This window comes from Mobula birostris, chromosome 4 (genome assembly GCF_030028105.1).
Source record: "Mobula birostris isolate sMobBir1 chromosome 4, sMobBir1.hap1, whole genome shotgun sequence".
Classification (NCBI taxonomy): domain Eukaryota; kingdom Metazoa; phylum Chordata; class Chondrichthyes; order Myliobatiformes; family Myliobatidae; genus Mobula; species Mobula birostris.
Genome location: NC_092373.1, coordinates 164,830,009 through 164,854,371, shown reverse-complemented (window position 1 = coordinate 164,854,371; position 24,363 = coordinate 164,830,009). Strand labels below are relative to the sequence as shown.

The 24,363-nt window shown below is 50.0% G+C and overlaps 1 protein-coding gene across 1 annotated transcript in view; it reads right to left on the bottom strand.

The window, feature by feature from the left end:
* tbck (TBC1 domain containing kinase) overlaps positions 1-24,363 on the bottom strand; it is a 338,866-nt gene that overhangs the window by 224,570 nt on the left and 89,933 nt on the right. The window contains exon 3 of the mRNA XM_072256396.1: positions 107-179. Coding sequence (XP_072112497.1) covers positions 107-179 — 73 coding nt within the window. The remainder of the gene's footprint in view (positions 1-106; positions 180-24,363) is intronic.

The window sequence follows — 24,363 nt, the reverse complement described above, 5'->3', positions numbered from 1 at the left end:
TCATAAAGATCCTGATTTTTTCTGAATTATTACAAAATACCATCATTATGAAAAACAATATTATTAGTGTTTTAAGGATTAAATAATACTAGTTTTAAAATATTACCTTGTTACCTCTCTCTCCTTTAATAGTTCTTCCAGACTTCTCTCATAATGCTCAGTAACAACGACCAGTCTTTCTGTAGAAGAGGCATAACAGGGATGTATTGCACCTTACTGCTGCCACAAAACAATATATTTCGCGAGACATGCCAGTAATAATAAACCCAATTCTAATTCTGAGGATCCCCAAGATGTTAAACAATACGGCAAAAATTGCTTTTAAAGATCTGCACATGATAATGCACATTATGAACTTGACTTTACTACTTCCATGAAATAACAAGAGGAAGGAAACGATTTAGAGACATAGATAATGGGACTTGGAGTAGGCCTTTGGGCCATTTTGAACCATTCCATTCAACTACATTCTATAAAAACGGATGCCATGTAGAAAGGAAGGGGTAGATTGATCTTAGAGTAGATTAAAGGCTGGCACAACACTGTGGGTCAAAAGGCCTGTACTGTGCTATAGTGTTGTGTATTTTATAATATTCTGAGGCTTGATCATTCATGTCAGTACCCTATTCCCATCTTCTCCCTGCATCCTTTGAGTACCTTCTTGAATGTATATAATGACTTGGCCTCCATTGCCTTCAGTAAAGACATTTCTTCTCCATGTGTGAATTTTATAGATCCCCGCTCATTCTTCTCTATGTCAATGGTCAAAATGATCTAGTATCTCCACATACCTCTCTCCTGCCATCTCAGGTATCCTGTCTTGTAAACCTTTGTTGATCTCACTTCATGGCAAGGACATCCTTCCTTGGATAAGGAGAGCAAAATTCCACACAAAGTTCCATCTGAAATCTTATCGTACCCTTACAGAGCTGCATCTATGCTCCTGTATTCAAATCAGAGTCATACAGTACAGAAATGGACTCTTCATATCACCAATTCCAAACAGACCTTTTCGTCTTTCTACATGAATGTTACTTGCTAGGATTAGGTCTGTATTCTTCTATGCCTTACCAATTCACGTTCTTGTCTAAATGCCTCTTATATGTAATGTCTGTTCCCAGCAACTCCTCTAGCAGCAAGTTCCAGATGCCACTACTATCTGGGAAAAAGGTTCTGAGTCCCTGCCTATCTACACAATTCATTATTTTACATACTTCTCTCAGGTCACCCTCAGCTTCCTTCACTCTAGGGAAAACAAGCTGAGTCTATTCAATCTTTGCCCATAAGGAAAATCCTCCAAACCAGGCAAAGCAATCACACCTTTGCTGAAGTGTAGCAACCTGAACCATATATAATACTCCGAGTGCAGCCTAATCAGTCTTTTGTAAAGTTACTACTACTTTTATCAATGGTTGGAATTGAGATTGGAGCTGCCTAATTAATCATCATTTCTCATAACTCTGGAACTTGTTCCTTTACTTATAAAGATTACCAGACAACTTGCAAGCCTATCTGAGTTGTTGACTCCATGGTTTATTCTGTTGCCAGAAGCTAGACTGATCTGACTGTTATTGTGAGTTATAAGATTGTGAGGATTGTGACTAGTGGTGTCCCACAAGGATCTGTTCTGGGACCTCTACTTTTCATGATTTTTATTAACGACCTGGATGTGGTGGTAGAAGGGTGGGTTGGCAAGTTTGCAGACGACACAAAGGTTGGTGGTGTTGTAGATAGTGTAGAGGATTGTCAAAGATTGCAGAGAGACATTGATAGGATGCAGAAGTGGGCTGAGAAGTGGCAAATGGAGTTCAACCTGGAGAAGTGTGAGGTGGTACACTTTGGAAGGACAAACTCCAAGGCAGAGTACAAAGTAAATGGCAGGATACTTGGTAGTGTGGAGGAGCAGAGGGATCTCGGGGTACATGTCTACAGATCCCTGAAAGTTGCCTCACAGGTGGATAGGGTAGTTAAGAAAGCCTACGGGCTGTTAGCTTTCATAAATCGAGGGATAGAGTTTAAGAGTCGTGATGTAATGATGCAGCTCTATAAAACTCTGGGTAAGCCACACTTGGAGTACTGTGTCCAGTTCTGGTCACCTCACTATAGGAAGGATGTGGAAGCATTGGAAAGGGTACAGGGGATATTTACCAGGATGCTGCCTGGTTTAGAAAGTATGCATTATGATCAGAGATTAAGGGGGCTAGGGCTTTACCCTTTGGAGAGAAAGAGGATGAGAGGAGACATGATAGAGGTGTACAAGATAATAAGAGGAATAGATAGAGCGGATAGCCAGCGCCTCTTCCCCAGGGCACCACTGCTCAATACAAGAGGACATGGCTTTAAGGTAAGGGGTGGGAAGTTCAAGGGGGATATTAGAGGAAGGTTTTTTACTCAGAGAGTGGTTGGTGCATGGAATGCACTGCCTGAGTCAGTGGTGGAGACAGATACACTAGTGAAGTTTAAGAGACTACTAGACAGGTATATGGAGGAATCTAAGGTGGGGGCTTACATGGGAGGCAGGATTTGAGGGTCGGCACAACACTGTGGGCCGAAGGGCCTGTACTGGGCTGTCCTATTCTATGTTCTATGTTTTATAATATATTTATTTAGTGCTGTATTCTATAAAGAACAAACAGACCCTCAGGTCAACATGTACATATAGATTGGAGATGGCTGCCATCTTGAGGTTCAAAGCACTACCAAACACTCAAAAAACATCAGAGATAGTTGCAAAATAATTAACATGCCCATTCAAGTGCATCTTTAAAAACTTTATTTACTATACAATAAACATCCACCAGCAACATATCCTGTGTTTTGTCAAGCGGTATCCTTAAACATTTCAAATATTAATTGTAGGCAAACATGGCAAAATGCACTGAAGAGCCAGGCTGTGTATACCTGGAGAATATTTACACTCAGATTTATTTCATTTACAATCAACTCTTGTAATTTTTCATGAGCTTGACAACAATAATTATCATTTGAGCTTAACTGGTGTACAGTTGTAGGACATGAAATCATAGAAATAGATACGGGCAAAATGTTAGAAAGATTTGTAAATAAGAGTCTGCAGTTGTGCTGGACCAGGCACCCACCTAGTATCATCACTGGGTACTCCTGTCTGCTCCCCACCGAGTATCATCACTGGGTATTCCTGTCTGCTCCCCACCTAGTATCATCACTGGGTACACTTGTTTGCTCCCATTCACCTAGTATCATCACTGGGTACTACTGTCTGCTCCCAATCACCTGGTATCATCACTGGGTACTCCTCTCTGCTCCCCACCTAGTATCATCACTGGGTACTCCTGTCAGTTCCCTACCTAGTATCATCACTGGGTACTCCTGTCTGCTCCTCACCTAGTATCATCACTGGGTACTCCTTCTGCTCCGCACCTAGTATCATCACTGGGAACTCCTGTCTACTGCCATTCACCTAGTATCATCACTGGGTACTCCGGTCTGCGCCCCACCTAGCATCATCACTGGGTACTCCTGTCTGCTCCCCAGCTAGTATCATCACTGGGTACTCCTGTCTGCTCCCATTCACGTAGTATCATTACTGGGTACTCCTGTCTGCTCCCCACCTAGTATCATCACTGGGTACTCCTGTCTGCTACCCACCTAGTATCATCACTGTGTACTCCTCTCTGCTCCCATTCACCTAGTATCATCACTGGGTACTCCTGTCTGCTCCCCACCTAGTATCATCATTGGGCACTCCTATCTGCTCCCATTCACCTAGTATCATCACTGGGTACTCCCGTCTGCTTCCCACCTAGTATCATCACTGGGCACTCCTGTCTGCTCCCATTCACCTAGTATCATCACTGGGTACTCCTGTCTGCTCCCCACCTAGTATCATCACTGGGTACTCCTGTCCGCTCCCATTCACCAAGTATCATCACTGGTTACTCCTGTCTGCTTCCATTCACTTAGTATCATCACTGGGTACTCCTGTCTGCTCCCCACCTAGTATCATCACTGGGTACTCCTGTCTGCTCCCATTCACCTAGTATCATCACTGGATACTCCTGTCTGTCCGCACCTAGTATCATCACTGGGTATCACTGTCTGTTCCCCACCTAATATCATCACTGGGTACTCCTGTCTGCTCCCATTCACCTAGTATCATCACTGGGTACCCCTGTTTGCTCCCCACCTAGTATCATGACTGGACACTCCTGGCTGCTCCCATTCACTTAGTATCATCACTGGGTACTCCTGTCTGATCCCATTCACCTAGTATCATCACTGGGAACTCATGCCTGCTCCCCACTAAGTAACATGATTGGGCACTCCTGTCTGCTCCCAATCACCTGGTATCATCACTGGGTACTCCTGTCTGCTTCCATTCACTTAGTATCATCACTGGGTACTCCTGTCTGCTCCCCACCTAGTATCATCGCTGGGTACTCCTGTGTGCTCCCCACCTAGTATCATCACTGCGTACTCCTATCTGCTCCCCACCTAGTATTATCACTGGGTACTCCTGTCTGCTCCCATTCATCTAGCATCATCACGGGATACTCCTGTCTGCTCCGCAGCTAGTATCATCACTCGGTACTCCTGTCTGCTCCCATTCACCTAGTATCATCACTGGATACTCCTGTCTGCTCCCCACATAGTATCATCACTGGGTACTCCTCTCTGCTTCGATTCACCGAGTATCATCACTGGGTACTCCTGTCTGCTCCTCACCTAGTATCATCACTGAGTACTGCAGTCTGCTCCCCAACTAGTATCATCACTGGTTACTCCTGTCTGCTTCCATTCACTTAGTAACATCACTGGGTACACCTGTCTGCTCCGCACCTAGTATCATCACTGGGTACTCCTGTCTGCTCCCCACCTAGTATCATCACTGGGTACTCCTGTCTGCGCCCATTCACCTAGTATCATCACTGGGTACTCCTGTCTGCTCCCATTCACCTAATATCATCACTGGGTACTACTGTCTGCTCCCATTCACCTAGTATCATCACTGGGTACTCCTCTCTGCTCCCCACCTAGTATCATCACTGGGTACTCCTGTCTGCTCCCCACCGAGTATCATCACTGGGTATTCCTGTCTGCTCCCCACCTAGTATCATCACTGGGTACGACTGTCTGCACCTCACCTAGTTTCATCACTAGTTACTCCTGTCTGCTCCCCACTTGGTATCATCACTGGGTACTCCTGCCTGCTCCCCACCTCGTATCATCACTGGGTACCACTGTCTGTTCCCATTAACCTAGTATCATCACTCGGTACTCCTGTCTGCCCCCCACCTCGTATCATCACTAGCTAGTCCTGTCTGCTCCCATTCACCTAGTATCATCACTCGGTACTCCTGTTTGCTCCTCACCTAGTATCATCACTGGGTACTCCTGTCTGCTCCCTACCTAGTATCATCACTGGGTACTCCTGTTTGCTCCCCACGTAGTATCATCACTGGGTACTCTGTCTGCTCTTCACCTAGTACCATCACTGGGTACTCCTGTCTGCTCCCTACCTAGTAACATCACTGGGTACTCCTGTTTCCTCCCCACGTAGTATCATCACTAGGTACTCGGTCTGCTCTTCACCTTGTATCATCACTGGGTACTCCTGTCAGCTCCCCACCTAGTATCATCACTGGGGCTCTTCTCTGCTCCCCACCTAGTATCATCACTGGGTACAGCTGTCTGCTCCCATTTACCTAGTATCATCACTGGGTACTCCTGTCTGCTGCCCACCTAGTATCATCACTGGGTACTCCTGTCTGCTCCCCACCTAGTATCATCACTGGGTACTCCTGTCTGCTCCCCACCAAGTTTCATCACTGGGTACGACTGTCTGCACCTCACCTAGTTTCATCACTAGTTACTCCTGTCTGCTCCCCACCTGATATCATCACTGGGTACTCCTGCCTGCTCCCCACCTCGTATCATCACTGGGTACTCCTGTCTGTTCCCATTAACCTAGTATCATCACTCGGTACTCCTGTCTGCCCCCCACCTCGTATCATCACTGGCTAGTCCTGTCTGCTCCCATTCACCTAGTATCATCACTCGGTACTCCTGTTTGCTCCTCACCTAGTATCATCACTGGGTACTCCCGTCTGCTTCCATTCACCTAGTATCATCACTGGGTACTCCTGTCTGCTCCCATTAACCTAGTATCATCACTGGGTTCTCCTGTCTGCTCCCCACTTAGTATCATCACTGGGTACTCCTGTCTGCTCCCTACCTAGTATCATCACTGGGTACTCCTGTTTGCTCCCGACGTAGTATCATCACTAGGTACTCTGTCTGCTCTTCACCTAGTATCATCACTGGGTACTCCTGTCAGCTCCCCACCTAGTATCATCACTGGGGACTCCTGTCTGCTCCCCACCTAGTATCATCACTGGGTACTCCTGTCTGCTCCCCACCTAGTATCATCATTGGGTACTCCTGTCTGCTCCCCACCTAGTATCATCACTGGGTACTCCTGTCTGCTCCCATTCACCTAGTATCATCACTGGGTACACCTGTCTGCTCCCCACCTAGTATCATCACTAGGTATTCTGTCTGCTCCCCACCTAGTATCATCACTGGGTACTCCTGTCTGCTCCCCACCTAGTATCATCCCTGGGTACTCCTGTCTGCTCCCATTCACCTAGTATCATGGCTGGGTATTCCTGTCTGCTCCCCACGTGGTATCATCATTGGTTACTCCTGTCTGCTCCCGTTCACCTAGTATCATCACTGGGTACTCCTGTCTGCTCCCCACATAGAATCATCACTGGGTACACGCATCTGCTCCCCAACTAGTATCATCACTGGGTACTCCTGTCTGATCCCATTCACCTAGTATCATTACTGGGTACTCCTGTCTGCTCCGCACCTAGTATCATCACTGGGTACTCGTGTCTGCTCTCCACCTAGTATCATCACTGGGTACTCCTGTCTGCGGCCATTCACCTAGTATCATCACTGGGTACTCCTGTCTGCTCCCATTCACCTAGTATCATCACTGGGTACTCATGTCAGCTCCCATTCACCTAGTATCATCACTGGGTACTCCTGTCTGCTCCCATTCACCTGGTATCATCACTGGGTACTCCTGTACACTCCCATTCACCTGGTACCATCACTGGGCACTCCTGTCTGCTCCCCACCTAGTATCATCACTGGGTACTCCTTTCTGCTCTCATTCACCTAATATCAACACTGGGTACTCCTGTCTGCTCCCCACCTAGTTTCATCACTAGTTACTCCAGTCTGCTCCCCACCTGATATCATCACCGGGTACTCCTGCCTGCTCCCCACCTCGTATCATCACTGGGTACTCCTGTCTGTTCCCATTAACCTAGTATCATCACTCGGTACTCCTGTCTGCTCCTCACCTAGTATCATCACTGGGTAATCCTGTCTGCTCCCCACCTAGTATCATCACTGGGTACTCCTGTCTGCTCCCCACCTAGTATCATCACTGGGGACTCCTGTCTGCTCCCCACCTAGTATCATCACTGGGTAGTCATGTCTGCTCCCATTCACCTAGTATCATCACTGGGTACTCCTGTCTGCTCTCCACCTACTATCATCACTGGATACTCCTGTCTGCTCCCATTCAACTAGTATCATCACTGGGTACTCCTGTCTGCTCCCATTAACCTAGTATCATCACTCGGTATTCCTGTCTTCTCCCCATCTGCTATCATCACTGGCTAGTCCTGTCTGCTCCCATTCACCTAGTATCATCCCTCGGTACTCCTGTTTGCTCCTCAGCTTGTATCATCACTGGGTACTCCTGTCAGCTTCCATTCACCTAGTATCATCACTGGGTACTCCTGTCTGCTCCCATTCACCTAGATTCATCACTGGGTACTCCTGTCTGCACCCTACCTAGTAACATCACTGGGTACTCCTGTTTCCTCCCCACGTAGTATCATCACTAGGTACTCGGTCTGCTCTTCACCTTGTATCATCACTGGGTACTCCTGTCAGCTCCCCACCTAGTATCATCACTGGGGACTCCTGTCTGCTCCCCACCTTGTATCATCACTGGGGACTCCTGTCTGCTCCCATTCACCTAGTATCATCACTGGGTACTCCTGTCTGCTCTCCACCTAGTATCATCACTGGGTACTCCTGTCAGCACCGTACCTAGTATCATCACTGGGTACTCCTGTCTGCTCCCATTCACCTGGTATCATCACCGGGTACTCCTGTCTGCTCCCATTCACCTGGTATCATCACTGGGCACTACTGTCTGCTCCCCACCTAGTATCATCACTGGGTACTCCTGTCTGCTCCCCACCTAGTATCATCACTGGGTACTCCTGTCTGCTCCCCACCTAGTATCATCACTGGGTACGACTGTCTGCACCTCACCAAGTTTCATCACTAGTTACTCCTGTCTGCTCCCCACTTGGTATCATCACTGGGTGCTCCTGCCTGCTCCCCACCTCGTATCATCACTAGCTAGTCCTGTCTGCTCCCATTCACCTAGTATCATCACTCGGTACTCCTGTTTGCTCCTCACCTAGTATCATCACTGGGTACTCCTGTCTGCTCCCTACCTAGTATCATCACTGGGTACTCCTGTTTGCTCCCCACGTAGTATCATCACTAGGTACTCTGTCTGCTCTTCACCTAGTACCATCACTGGGTACTCCTGTCTGCTCCCTACCTAGTAACATCACTGGGTACTCCTGTTTCCTCCCCACGTGGTATCATCACTAGGTACTCGGTCTGCTCTTCACCTTGTATCATCACTGGGTACTCCTGTCAGCTCCCCACCTAGTATCATCACTGGGGACTCCTGTCTGCTCCCCACCTAGTATCATCACTGGGTACAGCTGTCTGCTCCCATTTACCTAGTATCATCACTGGGTACTACTGTCTGCTCCCATTCACCTAGTATCATCACTGGGTACTCCTGTCTGCTCCCCACCTAGTATCATCACTGGGTACTCCTGTCTGCTCCCCACCTAGTTTCATCACTGGGTACGACTGTCTGCACCTCACCTAGTTTCATCACTAGTTACTCCTGTCTGCTCCCCACCTGATATCATCACTGGGTACTCCTGTCTGTTCCCATTAACCTAGTATCATCACTCGGTATTCCTGTCTGCCCCCCACCTCGTATCATCACTGGCTAGTCCTGTCTGCTCCCATTCACCTAGTATCATCACTCGGTACTCCTGTTTGCTCCTCACCTAGTATCATCACTGGGTACTCCTGTCTGCTCCCATTCACCTAGTATCATCACTGGGTTCTCCTGTCTGCTCCCCACTTAGTATCATCACTGGGTACTCCTGTCTGCTCCCTACCTAGTATCATCACTGGGTACTCCTGTTTGCTCCCCACGTAGTATCATCACTAGGTACTCTGTCTGCTCTTCACCTAGTATCATCACTGGGTACTCCTGTCAGCTCCCCACCTAGTATCATCACTGGGGACTCCTGTCTGCTCCCCACCTAGTATCATCACTGGGTACTCCTGTCTGCTCCCCACCTAGTATCATCACTGGGTACTCCTGTCTGCTCCCATTCACCTAGTATCATCACTGGGTACACCTGTCTGCTCCCCACCTAGTATCATCACTAGGTACTCTGTCTGCTCCCCACCTAGTATCATCACTGGGTACTCCTGTCTGCTCCCCACCTAGTATCATCCCTGGGTACTCCTGTCTGCTCCCATTCACCTGGTATCATGGCTGGGTACTCCTGTCTGCTCCCCACGTGGTATCATCACTGGTTACTCCTGTCTGCTCCCGTTCACCTAGTATCATCACTGGGTACTCCTGTCTGCTCCCCACATAGAATCATCACTGGATACACGCATCTGCTCCCCAACTAGTATCATCACAGGGTACTCCTGTCTGATCCCATTCACCTAGTATCATCACTGGGTACTCCTGTCTGCTCCACACCTAGTATCATCACTGGGTACTCGTGTCTGCTCTCCACCTAGTATCATCACTGGGTACTCCTGTCTGCGGCCATTCAGCTAGTATCATCACTGGGTACTCCTGTCTGCTCCCATTCACCTGGTATCATCACTGGGTACTCCTGTCTGCTCCCATTCACCTAGTATCATCACTGGGTACTCCTGTCTGCTCCCATTCACCTGGTATCATCACTGGGTACTCCTGTACACTCCCATTCACCTGGTACCATCACTGGGCAATCCTGTCTGCTCCCATTCACCTGGTATCATCACTGGGTACTCCTGTCTGCTCCCATTCACCTGGTATCATCACTGGGTACTCCTGTCTGCTCCCATTCACCTAGTATCATCACTGGGTACCCATGTCTGCTCCCATTCACCTAGTATCATCACTGGGTACTCCTGTCTGCTCCCATTCACCTGGTATCATCACTGGGTACTCCTGTACACTCCCATTCACCTGGTACCATCACTGGGCACTCCTGTCTGCTCCCCACCTAGTATCATCACTGGATACTCCTTTCTGCTCTCATTCACCTAATATCAACACTGGGTACTCCTGTCTGCTCCCCACCTAGTTTCATCACTAGTTACTCCTGTCTGCTCCCCACCTGATATCATCACCGGGTACTCCTGCCTGCTCCCTACCCTAGAATCATCACTGGGTACTTCTGTTTGCTCCCATTCAACTAGTATCATCACTGGGAACTCCTGTCTGCTCCCCACCTAGTATCATCAGTGGGTACTCCTGTCTGCTCCCCACCTAGTATCATCACTGGGTACTCCTGTCTGCTCCCCACCTAGTATCATCACTGGGTACTCCTGTCTGATCCCCATCTTGTATCATCACTAGGTACTCCTGTCTGCTCCCCACTTAGTATCATCACTGGGTACTCCTGTCTGCGCCCCACCTAGTATCATCACTGGGTACTCCTGTCTGCTCCCATTCACCTCGTATCATCGCTGGGTAATCCTGTCTGCTCCCATTCACCTAGTATCATCGCTGGGCACTCCCGTCTGCTCCCCACGTGCTATCATCACTGAGTACTCCTGTCTGCTCCCCAACTAATATCATCACTGGGTACTCCTGTCCGCTCTCATTCATCTAGTATCATCACTGGGTACTCCTGCCTGCTCCCATTCACCTGTTATCATCACTGGGTACTCCTGTCTGCACCGTACCTAGTATCATCACTGGGTACTCCTGTCTGCTCCCATTCACCTGGTATCATCACCGGGTACTCCTGTCTGCTCCCATTCACCTGGTATCATCACTGGGCACTACTGTGTGCTCCCCACCTAGTATCATCACTGGGTACTCCTGTCTGCTCCCCACCTAGTATCAGTGCTGGGTACTCCTGTGTGCTCCCATTCACCTAGTATCACCACTAGGTATCCTGTCTGCTCCCCACCTCGTATCATGACTGGGTACTCCTGTCTGCTCCCATTCCCCTACTATCATCACTGGGTACTCCTGTCCGCTCCACACCTCGTATCATCACTGGGTACTCCCATCTGCTCCCAAACTAGTATCATCACTGGGTACTCCTGTCTGCTCCCATTCACCTAGTATCATCACTGGGTACCCCTGTCTGCTCTCCACCTAGTATCATCACTGGGTACTCCTGTCTGCGCCCATTCACCTAGTATCATCACTGGGTACTCCTGTCTGCTCCCATTCACCTAATATCATCACTGGGTACTACTGTCTGCTCCCATTCACCTAGTATCATCACTGGGTACTCCTCTCTGCTCCCCACCTAGTATCATCACTGGGTACTCCTGTCTGCTCCCCACCGAGTATCATCACTGGGTACTCCTGTCTGCTCCCCACCTAGTATCATCACTGGGTACGACTGTCTGCACCTCACCTAGTTTCATCACTAGTTACTCCTGTCTGCTCCCCACTTGGTATCATCACTGGGTACTCCTGCCTGCTCCCCACCTCGTATCATCACTGGGTACTCCTGTCTGTTCCCATTAACCTAGTATCATCACTCGGTACTCCTGTCTGCCCCCCACCTCGTATCATCACTAGCTAGTCCTGTCTGCTCCCATTCACCTAGTATCATCACTCGGTACTCCTGTTTGCTCCTCACCTAGTATCATCACTGGGTACTCCTGTCTACTCCCTACCTAGTATCATCACTGGGTACACCTGTTTGCTCCCCACGTAGTATCATCACTAGGTACTCTGTCTGCTCTTCACCTAGTACCATCACTGGGTACTCCTGTCTGCTCCCTACCTAGTAACATCACTGGGTACTCCTGTTTCCTCCCCACGTAGTATCATCACTAGGTACTCGGTCTGCTCTTCACCTTGTATCATCACTGGGTACTCCTGTCAGCTCCCCACCTCGTATCATCACTGGGAACTCCTGCCTGCTCCCCACCTCGTATCATCACTGGGTACTCCTGTCTGTTCCCATTAACCTAGTATCATCACTCGGTACTCCTGTCTGCCCCCCACCTCGTATCATCACTGGCTAGTCCTGTCTGCTCCCATTCACCTAGTATCATCACTCGGTACTCCTGTTTGCTCCTCACCTAGTATCATCACTGGGTACTCCCGTCTGCTTCCATTCACCTAGTATCATCACTGGGTACTCCTGTCTGCTCCCATTCACCTAGTATCATCACTGGGTTCTCCTGTCTGCTCCCCACTTAGTATCATCACTGGGTACTCCTGTCTGCTCCCTACCTAGTATCATCACTGGGTACTCCTGTTTGCTCCCGACGTAGTATCATCACTAGGTACTCTGTTGCTCTTCACCTAGTATCATCACTGGGTACTCCTGTCAGCTCCCCACCTAGTATCATCACTGGGGACTCCTGTCTGCTCCCCACCTAGTATCATCACTGGGTACTCCTGTCTGCTCCCCATCTAGTATCATCATTGGGTACTCCTGTCTGCTCCCCACCTAGTATCATCACTGGGTACTCCTGTCTGCTCCCATTCACCTAGTATCATCACTGGGTACACCTGTCTGCTCCCCACCTAGTATCATCACTAGGTACTCTGTCTGCTCCCCACCTAGTATCATCACTGGGTACTCCTGTCTGCTCCCCACCTAGTATCATCCCTGGGTACTCCTGTCTGCTCCCATTCACCTAGTATCATGGCTGGGTATTCCTGTCTGCTCCCCACGTGGTATCATCATTGGTTACTCCTGTCTGCTCCCGTTCACCTAGTATCATCACTGGGTACTCCTGTCTGCTCCCCACATAGAATCATCACTGGGTACACGCATCTGCTCCCCAACTAGTATCATCACTGGGTACTCCTGTCTGATCCCATTCACCTAGTATCATCACTGGGTACTCCTGTCTGCTCCGCACCTAGTATCATCACTGGGTACTCGTGTCTGCTCTCCACCTCGTATCATCACTGGGTACTCCTGTCTGCGGCCATTCACCTAGTATCATCACTGGGTACTCCTGTCTGCTCCCATTCACCTGGTATCATCACTGGGTACTCCTGTCTGCTCCCATTCACCTAGTATCATCACTGGGTATTCATGTCTGCTCCCATTCACCTAGTATCATCACTAGGTACTCCTGTCTGCTCCCATTCACCTGGTATCATCACTGGGTACTCCTGTACACTCCCATTCACCTGGTACCATCACTGGGCACTCCTGTTTGCTCCCCACCTAGTATCATCACTGGGTACTCCTTTCTGCTCTCATTCACCTAATATCAACACTGGGTACTCCTGTCTGCTCCCCACCTAGTTTCATCACTAGTTACTCCTGTCTGCTCCCCACCTGATATCATCACCGGGTACTCCTGCCTGCTCCCCACCTCGTATCATCACTGGGTACTCCTGTCTGTTCCCATTAACCTAGTATCATCACTCGGTACTCCTGTCTGCTCCTCACCTAGTATCATCACTGGGTAATCCTGTCTGCTCCCCACCTAGTATCATCACTGGGTACTCCTGTCTGCTCCCCACCTAGTATCATCACTGGGTAGTCATGTCTGCTCTCCACCTACTATCATCACTGGATACTCCTGTCTGCTCCCATTCAACTAGTATCATCACTGGGTACTCCTGTCTGCTCCCATTAACCTAGTATCATCACTCGGTATTCCTGTCTTCTCCCCATCTGCTATCATCACTGGCTAGTCCTGTCTGCTCCCATTCACCTAGTATCATCCCTCGGTACTCCTGTTTGCTCCTCAGCTTGTATCATCACTGGGTACTCCTGTCAGCTTCCATTCACCTGGTATCATCACTGGGTACTCCTGTCTGCTCCCATTCACCTAGATTCATCACTGGGTACTCCTGTCTGCACCCTACCTAGTAACATCACTGGGTACTCCTGTTTCCTCCCCACGTAGTATCATCACTAGGTACTCGGTCTGCTCTTCACCTTGTATCATCACTGGGTACTCCTGTCAGCTCCCCACCTAGTATCATCACTGGGGACTCCTGTCTGCTCCCCACCTTGTATCATCACTGGGGACTCCTGTCTGCTCCCATTCACCTGGTATCATCACTGGGTACTCCTGTCTGCTCTCCACCTAGTATCATCACTGGGTACTCCTGTCAGCACCGTACCTAGTATCATCACTGGGTACTCCTGTCTGCTCCCATTCACCTGGTATCATCACCGGGTACTCCTGTCTGCTCCCATTCACCTGGTATCATCACTGGGCACTACTGTCTGCTCCCCACCTAGTATCATCACTGGGTACTCCTGTCTGCTCCCCACCTAGTATCATCACTGGGTACTCCTGTCTGCTCCCCACCTAGTATCATCACTGGGTACGACTGTCTGCACCTCACCAAGTTTCATCACTAGTTACTCCTGTCTGCTCCCCACTTGGTATCATCACTGGGTGCTCCTGCCTGCTCCCCACCTCGTATCATCACTAGCTAGTCCTGTCTGCTCCCATTCACCTAGTATCATCACCCGGTACTCCTGTTTGCTCCTCACCTAGTATCATCACTGGGTACTCCTGTCTGCTCCCTACCTAGTATCATCACTGGGTACTCCTGTTTGCTCCCCACGTAGTATCATCACTAGGTACTCTGTCTGCTCTTCACCTAGTACCATCACTGGGTACTCCTGTCTGCTCCCTACCTAGTAACATCACTGGGTACTCCTGTTTCCTCCCCACGTGGTATCATCACTAGGTACTCGGTCTGCTCTTCACCTTGTATCATCACTGGGTACTCCTGTCAGCTCCCATTCACCTGTTATCATCACTGGGTACTCCTGTCTGCACCGTACCTAGTATCATCACTGGGTACTCCTGTCTGCTCCCATTCACCTGGTATCATCACCGGGTACTCCTGTCTGCTCCCATTCACCTGGTATCATCACTGGGCACTACTGTGTGCTCCCCACCTAGTATCATCACTGGGTACTCCTGTCTGCTCCCCACCTAGTATCAGTGCTGGGTACTCCTGTGTGCTCCCATTCACCGAGTATCACCACTAGGTATCCTGTCTGCTCCCCACCTCGTATCATGACTGGGTACTCCTGTCTGCTCCCATTCCCCTACTATCATCACTGGGTACTCCTGTCCGCTCCACACCTCGTATCATCACTGGGTACTCCCATCTGCTCCCAAACTAGTATCATCACTGGGTACTCCTGTCTGCTCCCATTCACCTAGTATCATCACTGGGTACCCCTGTCTGCTCTCCACCTAGTATCATCACTGGGTACTCCTGTCTGCGCCCATTCACCTAGTATCATCACTGGGTACTCCTGTCTGCTCCCATTCACCTAATATCATCACTGGGTACTACTGTCTGCTCCCATTCACCTAGTATCATCACTGGGTACTCCTCTCTGCTCCCCACCTAGTATCATCACTGGGTACTCCTGTCTGCTCCCCACCGAGTATCATCACTGGGTACTCCTGTCTGCTCCCCACCTAGTATCATCACTGGGTACGACTGTCTGCACCTCACCTAGTTTCATCACCAGTTACTCCTGTCTGCTCCCCACTTGGTATCATCACTGGGTACTCCTGCCTGCTCCCCACCTCGTATCATCACTGGGTACTCCTGTCTGTTCCCATTAACCTAGTATCATCACTCGGTACTCCTGTCTGCCCCCCACCTCGTATCATCACTAGCTAGTCCTGTCTGCTCCCATTCACCTAGTATCATCACTCGGTACTCCTGTTTGCTCCTCACCTAGTATCATCACTGGGTACTCCTGTCTACTCCCTACCTAGTATCATCACTGGGTACTCCTGTTTGCTCCCCACGTAGTATCATCACTAGGTACTCTGTCTGCTCTTCACCTAGTACCATCACTGGGTACTCCTGTCTGCTCCCTACCTAGTAACATCACTGGGTACTCCTGTTTCCTCCCCACGTAGTATCATCACTAGGTACTCGGTCTGCTCTTCACCTTGTATCATCACTGGGTACTCCTGTCAGCTCCCCACCCAGTATCATCACTGGGGACTCCTGTCTGCTCCCCACCTAGTATCATCACTGGGTACAGCTGTCTGCTCCCATTTACCCAGTATCATCACTGGGTACTACTGTCTGCTCCCATTCACCTAGTATCATCACTAGTTACTCCTGTCTGCTCCCCACCTGATATCATCACTGGGTACTCCTGTCTGCTCCCCACCTAGTTTCATCACTGGGTACTCCTGTCTGTTCCCATTAACCTAGTATCATCACTCGGTACTCCTGTCTGCCCCCCACCTCGTATCATCACTGGCTAGTCCTGTCTGCTCCCATTCACCTAGTATCATCACTCGGTACTCCTGTTTGCTCCTCACCTAGTATCATCACTGGGTACTCCTGTCTGCTTCCATTCACCTAGTATCATCACTGGGTACTCCTGTCTGCTCCCATTCACCTAGTATCATCACTGGGTTCTCCTGTCTGCTCCCCACTTAGTATCATCACTGGGTACTCCTGTCTGCTCCCTACCTAGTATCATCACTGGGTACTCCTGTTTGCTCCCCACGTAGTATCATCACTAGGTACTCTGTCTGCTCTTCACCTAGTATCATCACTGGGTACTCCTGTCAGCTCTCCACCTAGTATCATCACTGGGGACTCCTGTCTGCTCCCCACCTAGTATCATCATTGGGTACTCCTGTCTGCTCCCCACCTAGTATCATCACTGGGTACTCCTGTCTGCTCCCATTCACCTAGTATCATCACTGGGTACTCCTCTCTGCTCCCCACCTAGTATCATCACTGGGTACTCCTGTCTGCTCCCCACCGAGTATCATCACTGGGTATTCCTGTCTGCTGCCCACCTAGTATCATCACTGGGTACTCCTGTCTGCTCCCCACCTAGTATCATCACTGGGTACTCCTGTCTGCTCCCCACCTAGTATCATCACTGGGTACGACTGTCTGCACCTCACCTAGTTTCATCACTAGTTACTCCTGTCTGCTCCCCACTTGGTATCATCACTGGGTACTCCTGCCTGCTCCCCACCTCGTATCATCACTGGGTACTCCTGTCTGTTCCCATTAACCTAGTATCATCACTCGGTACTCCTGTCTGCCCCCCACCTCGTATCATCACTAGCTAGTCCTGTCTGCTCCCATTCACCTAGTATCATCACTCGGTACTCCTGTTTGCTCCTCACCTAGTATCATCACTGGGTACTCCTGTCTGCTCCCTACCTAGTATCATCACTGGGTACTCCTGTTTGCTCCCCACGTAGTATCATCACTAGGTACTCTGTCTGCTCTTCACCTAGTACCATCACTGGGTACTCCTGTCTGCTCCCTACCTAGTAACATCACTGGGTACTCCTGTTTCCTCCCCACGTAGTATCATCACTAGGTACTCGGTCTGCTCTTCACCTTGTATCATCACTGGGTACTCCTGTCAGCTCCCCACCTAGTATCATCACTGGGGACTCCTGTCTGCTCCCCACCTAGTATCATCACTGAGTACAGCTGTCTGCTCCCATTTACCTAGTATCATCACTGGGTACTCCTGTCTGCTGCCCACCTAGTATCATCACTGGGTACTCCTGTCTGCTCCCCACCTAGTATCATCACTGGGTACTCCTGTCTGCTCCCCACCTAGTTTCATCACTGGGTACGACTGTCTGCACCTCACCTAGTTTCATCACAAGTTACTCCTGTCTGCTCCCCACCTGAGATCATCACTGGGTACTCCTGCCTGCTCCCCACCTCGTATCATCACTGGGTACTCCTGTCTGTTCCCATTAACCTAGTATCATCACTCGGTACTCCTGTCTGCTCCCCACCTAGTATCATCACTGGGTACTCCTTTCTGCTCTCATTCACCTAATATCAACACTGGGTACCCCTGTCTGCTCTCCACCTAGTTTCATCACTAGTTACTCCTGTCTGCTCCCCACCTGATATCATCACCGGGTACTCCTGCCTGCTCCCCACCTCGTATCATCACTGGGTACTCCTGTCTGTTCCCATTAACCTAGTATCATCACTCGGGACTCCTGTCTGCTCCTCACCTAGTATCATCACTGGGTAATCCTGTCTGCTCCCCACCTAGTATCATCACTGGGCACTCCTGTCTGCTCCCCACCTAGTATCATCACTAGGTACTCTGTCTGCTCCCCACCTAGTATCCTCACTGGGTACTCCTGTCTGCTCCCCACCTAGTATCATCACTGGGGACTCCTGTCTGCTCCCCACCTAGCATCATCACTGGGTAGTCATGTCTGCTCCCATTCACCTAGTATCATCACTGGGTACTCCTGTCTGCTCTCCACCTACTATCATCACTGGATACTCCTGTCTGCTCCCATTCAACTAGTATCATCACTGGGTACTCCTGTCTGCTCCCATTAACCTAGTATCATCACTCGGTACTCCTGTCTTCTCCCCATCTGCTATCATCACTGGCTAGTCCTGTCTGCTCCCATTCACCTAGTATCATCCCTCGGTACTCCTGTTTGCTCCTCACCTTGTACCATCACTGGGTACTCCTGTCAGCTTCCATTCACCTAGTATCATCACTGGGTACTCCTGTCTGCTCCCATTCACCTAGTTTCATCACTGGGTACTCCTGTCTGCACCCTACCTAGTAACATCACTGGGTACTCCTGTTTCCTCCCCACGTAGTATCATCACTAGGTACTCGGTCTGCTCTTCACCTTGTATCATCACTGGGTACTCCTGTCAGCTGCCCACCTAGTATCATCACTGGGGACTCCTGTCTGCTCCCCACCTAGTATCATCACTGGGGACTCCTGTCTGCTCCCCACCTAGTATCATCACTGGGTACAGCTGTCTGCTCCCATTTACCTAGTATCATCACTGGGTACTCCTGTCTGCTCACCACCTAATATCATCACTGGGTACTCCTGTCTGCTCCCATTCACCTAGTATCATCACTGGGTACTCCTGTCTGCTCTCCACCTAGTATCATCACTGGGTACTCCTGTCTGCTCCCATTCACCTACTATCATCACTGGGTACTCCTGTGTGCTGCCATTCACATAGTATCATCACTGGGTACTCCAGTCTACTCCCCACCTAGTATCATCACTGGGTACTCCTGTCTTCTCCCCACCTCGTATCCTGACTGGGTACTCTTGTCTGCTCCCATTCACCTCGTATCATCACTCGGTACTCCTCTCTGCTCCCCACCTAGTATCATCACTGGGTACTCCTGTCTGCTCCCCACCTCGTATCATCACTGGGTACTCCTGTCTGCTCCCCATCTTGTATCATCACTGGGTACTCCTGTCTGCTCCCCACTTAGTATCATCACTGGGTACTCCTGTCTGCGCCCCAACTAATATCATCACTGGGTACTCCTGTCTGCTTCCATTCACCTAGTATCATCACTGGGTACTCCTGTCTGCTCCTCACCTCGTATCATCACTGGCTACTCCTGTCTGCTCACCACCTAGTATCATCACTGGGTACTCCTGTTGCTTCCATTCACCTAGTATCATGACTGGGTACTCCTGTCTGCTCCCATTCACCTAGTATCATCACTGGGTACTCCCGTCTGCTCCCATTCACCTAGTATCATCACTGGGCACTCCTGTCTGCTCCCCACCTAGTATAATCACTGGGTACTCCTGTCTGCTCCTCACCTAGTATCATCGCTGGGTACTCCTGTGTGCTCCCATTCACCTAGTATCAACGCTGGGCACTCCTGTCTGCTCCCCACCTCGTATCTTCACTGGGTAGTCCTATCTGCTCCCATTCACCTAGTATCATCACTAGGTATCCTGACTGCTCCCCATCTCGTATCATCACTGGGTACTCCTGTCTGCTCGCATTCCCCTACTATCATCACTGGGTACTCCTGTCAGCTCCCCACCCAGTATCATCACTGGGTACTCCTGTCTGCTCCCTACCCTAGAATCATCACTGGGTATTCCTGTCTGCTGCCCACCTAGTATCATCACTGGGTACTCCCGTCTGCTCCCCACCTAGTATCATCACTGGGTACTCCTGTCTGCTCTGCACCTAGTATCATCACTGGGTACGACTGTCTGCACCTCACCTAGTTTCATCACTAGTTACTCCTGTCTGCTCCCCACTTGGTATCATCACTGGGTACTCCTGCCTGCTCCCCACCTCGTATCATCACTGGGTACTCCTGTCTGTTCCCATTAACCTAGTATCATCACTCGGTACTCCTGTCTGCCCCCCACCTCGTATCATCACTAGCTAGTCCTGTCTGCTCCCATTCACCTAGTATCATCACTCGGTACTCCTGTTTGCTCCTCACCTAGTATCATCACTGGGTACTCCTGTCTGCTCCCTACCTAGTATCATCACTGGGTACTCCTGTTTGCTCCCCACGTAGTATCATCACTAGGTACTCTGTCTGCTCTTCACCTAGTACCATCACTGGGTACTCCTGTCTGCTCCCTACCTAGTAACATCACTGGGTACTCCTGTTTCCTCCCCACGTAGTATCATCACTAGGTACTCGGTCTGCTCTTCACCTTGTATCATCACTGGGTACTCCTGTCAGCTCCCCACCTAGTATCATCACTGGGGACTCCTGTCTGCTCCCCACCTAGTATCATCACTGGGTACAGCTGTCTGCTCCCATTTACCTAGTATCATCACTGGGTACTCCTGTCTGCTGCCCACCTAGTATCATCACTGGGTACTCCTGTCTGCTCCCCACCTAGTATCAACACTGGGTAATCCTGTCTGCTCCCCACCTAGTTTCATCACTGGGTACGACTGTCTGCACCTCACCTAGTTTCATCACTAGTTACTCCTGTCTGCTCCCCACCTGATATCATCACTGGGAACTCCTGCCTGCTCCCCACCTCGTATCATCACTGGGTACTCCTGTCTGTTCCCATTAACCTAGTATCATCACTCGGTACTCCTGTCTGCCCCCCACCTCGTATCATCACTGGCTAGTCCTGTCTGCTCCCATTCACCTAGTATCATCACTCGGTACTCCTGTTTGCTCCTCACCTAGTATCATCACTGGGTACTCCTGTCTGCTTCCATTCACCTAGTATCATCACTGGGTACTCCGGTCTGCTCCCATTCACCTAGTATCATCACTGGGTTCTCCTGTCTGCTCCCCACTTAGTATCATCACTGGGTACTCCTGTCTGCTCCCTACCTAGTATCATCACTGGGTACTCCTGTTTGCTCCCCACGTAGTATCATCACTAGGTACTCTGTCTGCTCTTCACCTAGTATCATCACTGGGTACTCCTGTCAGCTCCCCACCTAGTATCATCACTGGGGACTCCTGTCTGCTCCCCACCTAGTATCATCACTGGGTACTCCTGTATGCTCCCCACCTAGTATCATCATTGGGTACTCCTGTCTGCTCCCATTCACCTAGTATCATCACTGGGTACACCTGTCTGCTCCCATTCACCTAGTATCATCACTGGGTACTCCTGTATGCTCCCATTCACCTAGTATCATCACTGGGTACACCTGTCTGCTCCCCACCTAGTATCATCACTAGGTACTCTGTCTGCTCCCCACCTCGTATCATCACTGGGTACTCCTGTCTGCTCCCCACCTAGTATCATCCCTGGGTACTCCTGTCTGCTCCCATTCACCTAGTATCATGGCTGGGTACTCCTGTCTGCTCCCCACGTGGTATCATCACTGGTTACTCCTGTCTGCTCCCGTTCACCTAGTATCATCACTGGGTACTCCTGTCTGCTCCCCACATAGAATCATCACTGGGTACACGCATCTGCTCCCCAACTAGTATCATCACTGGGTACTCCTGTCTGATCCCATTCACCTAGTATCATCACTGGGTACTCCTGTCTGCTCCGCACCTAGTATCATCACTGGGTACTCGTGTCTGCTCTCCACCTAGTATCATCACTGGGTACTCCTGTCTGCGGCCATTCACCTAGTATCATCACTGGGTACTCCTGTCTGCTCCCATTCACCTGGTATCATCACTGGGTACTCCTGTCTGCTCCCATTAACCTAGTATCATCACTTGGTACACCTGTCTGCTCCTCACCTAGTATCATCACTGGGTAATCCTGTCTGCTCCCCACCTAGTATCATCACTGGGTACTCCTGTCTGCTCCCCACCTAGTATCATCACCAGGTACTCTGTCTGCTCCCCACCTAGTATCCTCACTGGGTACTCCTGTCTGCTCCCCACCTAGTATCATCACTGGGGACTCCTGTCTGCTCCCCACCTAGTATCATCACTGGGTAGTCATGTCTTCTCCCATTCACCTAGTATCATCACTGGGTACTCCTGTCTGCTCTCCACCTACTATCATCACTGGATACTCCTGTCTGCTCCCATTCAACTAGTATCATCACTCGGTACTCCTGTCTTCTCCCCATCTGCTATCATCACTGGCTAGTCCTGTCTGCTCCCATTCACCTAGTATCATCCCTCGGTACTCTTGTTTGCTCCTCACCTTGTATCATCACTGGGTACTCCTGTCAGCTTCCATTCACCTAGTATCATCACTGGGTACTCCTGTCTGCTCCCATTCACCTAGTTTCATCACTGGGTACTCCTGTCTGCACCCTACCTAGTAACATCACTGGGTACTCCTGTTTCCTCCCCACGTAGTATCATCACTAGGTACTCGGTCTGCTCTTCACCTTGTATCATCACTGGGTACTCCTGTCAGCTGCCCACCTAGTATCATCACTGGGGACTCCTGTCTGCTCCCCACCTAGTATCATCACTGGGTACAGCTGTCTGCTCCCATTTACCTAGTATCATCACTGGGTACTCCTGTCTGCTCACCACCTAGTATCATCACTGGGTACTCCTGTCTGCTCCCATTCACCTAGTATCATCACTGGGTACTCCTGTCTGCTCACCACCTAGTATCATCACTGGGTACTCCTGTCTGCTCCCATTCACCTACTATCATCACTGGGTACTCCTGTGTGCTGCCATTCACATAGTATCATCACTGGGTACTCCAGTCTACTCCCCACCTAGTATCATCACTGGGTACTCCTGTCTTCTCCCCACCTCGTATCCTGACTGGGTACTCTTGTCTGCTCCCATTCACCTCATATCATCACTGGGTACTCCTCTCTGCTCCCCACCTAGTATCATCACTGGGTACTCCTGTCTGCTCCCCACCTCGTATCATCACTGGGTACTCCTGTCTGCTCCCCATCTTGTATCATCACTGGGTACTCCTGTCTGCTTCCATTCACCTAGTATCATCACTGGGTACTCCTGTCTGCTCCTCACCTCGTATCATCACTGGCTACTCCTGTCTGCTCACCACCTAGTATCATCACTGGGTACTCCTGTTGCTTCCATTCACCAAGTATCATGACTGGGTACTCCTGTCTGCTCCCATTCACCTAGTATCATCACTGGGTACTCCCGTCTGCTCCCATTCACCTAGTATCATCACTGGGCACTCCTGTCTGCTCCCCACCTAGTATAATCACTGGGTACTCCTGTCTGCTCCTCACCTAGTATCATCGCTGGGTACTCCTGTCTGCTCGCATTCCCCTACTATCATCACTGGGTACTCCTGTCAGCTCCCCACCCAGTATCATCACTGGGTACTCCTGTCTGCTCCCTACCCTAGAATCATCACTGGGTACTTCTGTTTGCTCCCATTCAACTAGTATCATCACTGGGAACTCCTGTCTGCTCCCCACCTAGTATCATCACTGGGTACTCCTGTCTGCACCCCACCTAGTATCATCACTGGGTACTCCTGTCTGCTCCCCATCTTGTATCATCACTAGGTACTCCTGTCTGCTCCCCACTTAGTATCATCACTGGGTACTCCTGTCTGCGCCCCACCGAGTATCATCACTGGGTACTCCTGTCTGCTCCCATTCACCTAGTATCATCGCTGGGTAATCCTGTCTGCTCCCATTCACCTAGTATCATCGCTGGGCACTCCCGTCTGCTCCCCACGTGGTATCATCACTGAGTACTCCTGTCTGCTCCCCAACTAATATCATCACTGGGTACTCCTGTCCGCTCTCATTCATCTAGTATCATCACTGGGTACTCCTGCCTGCTCCCATTCACCTGTTATCATCAC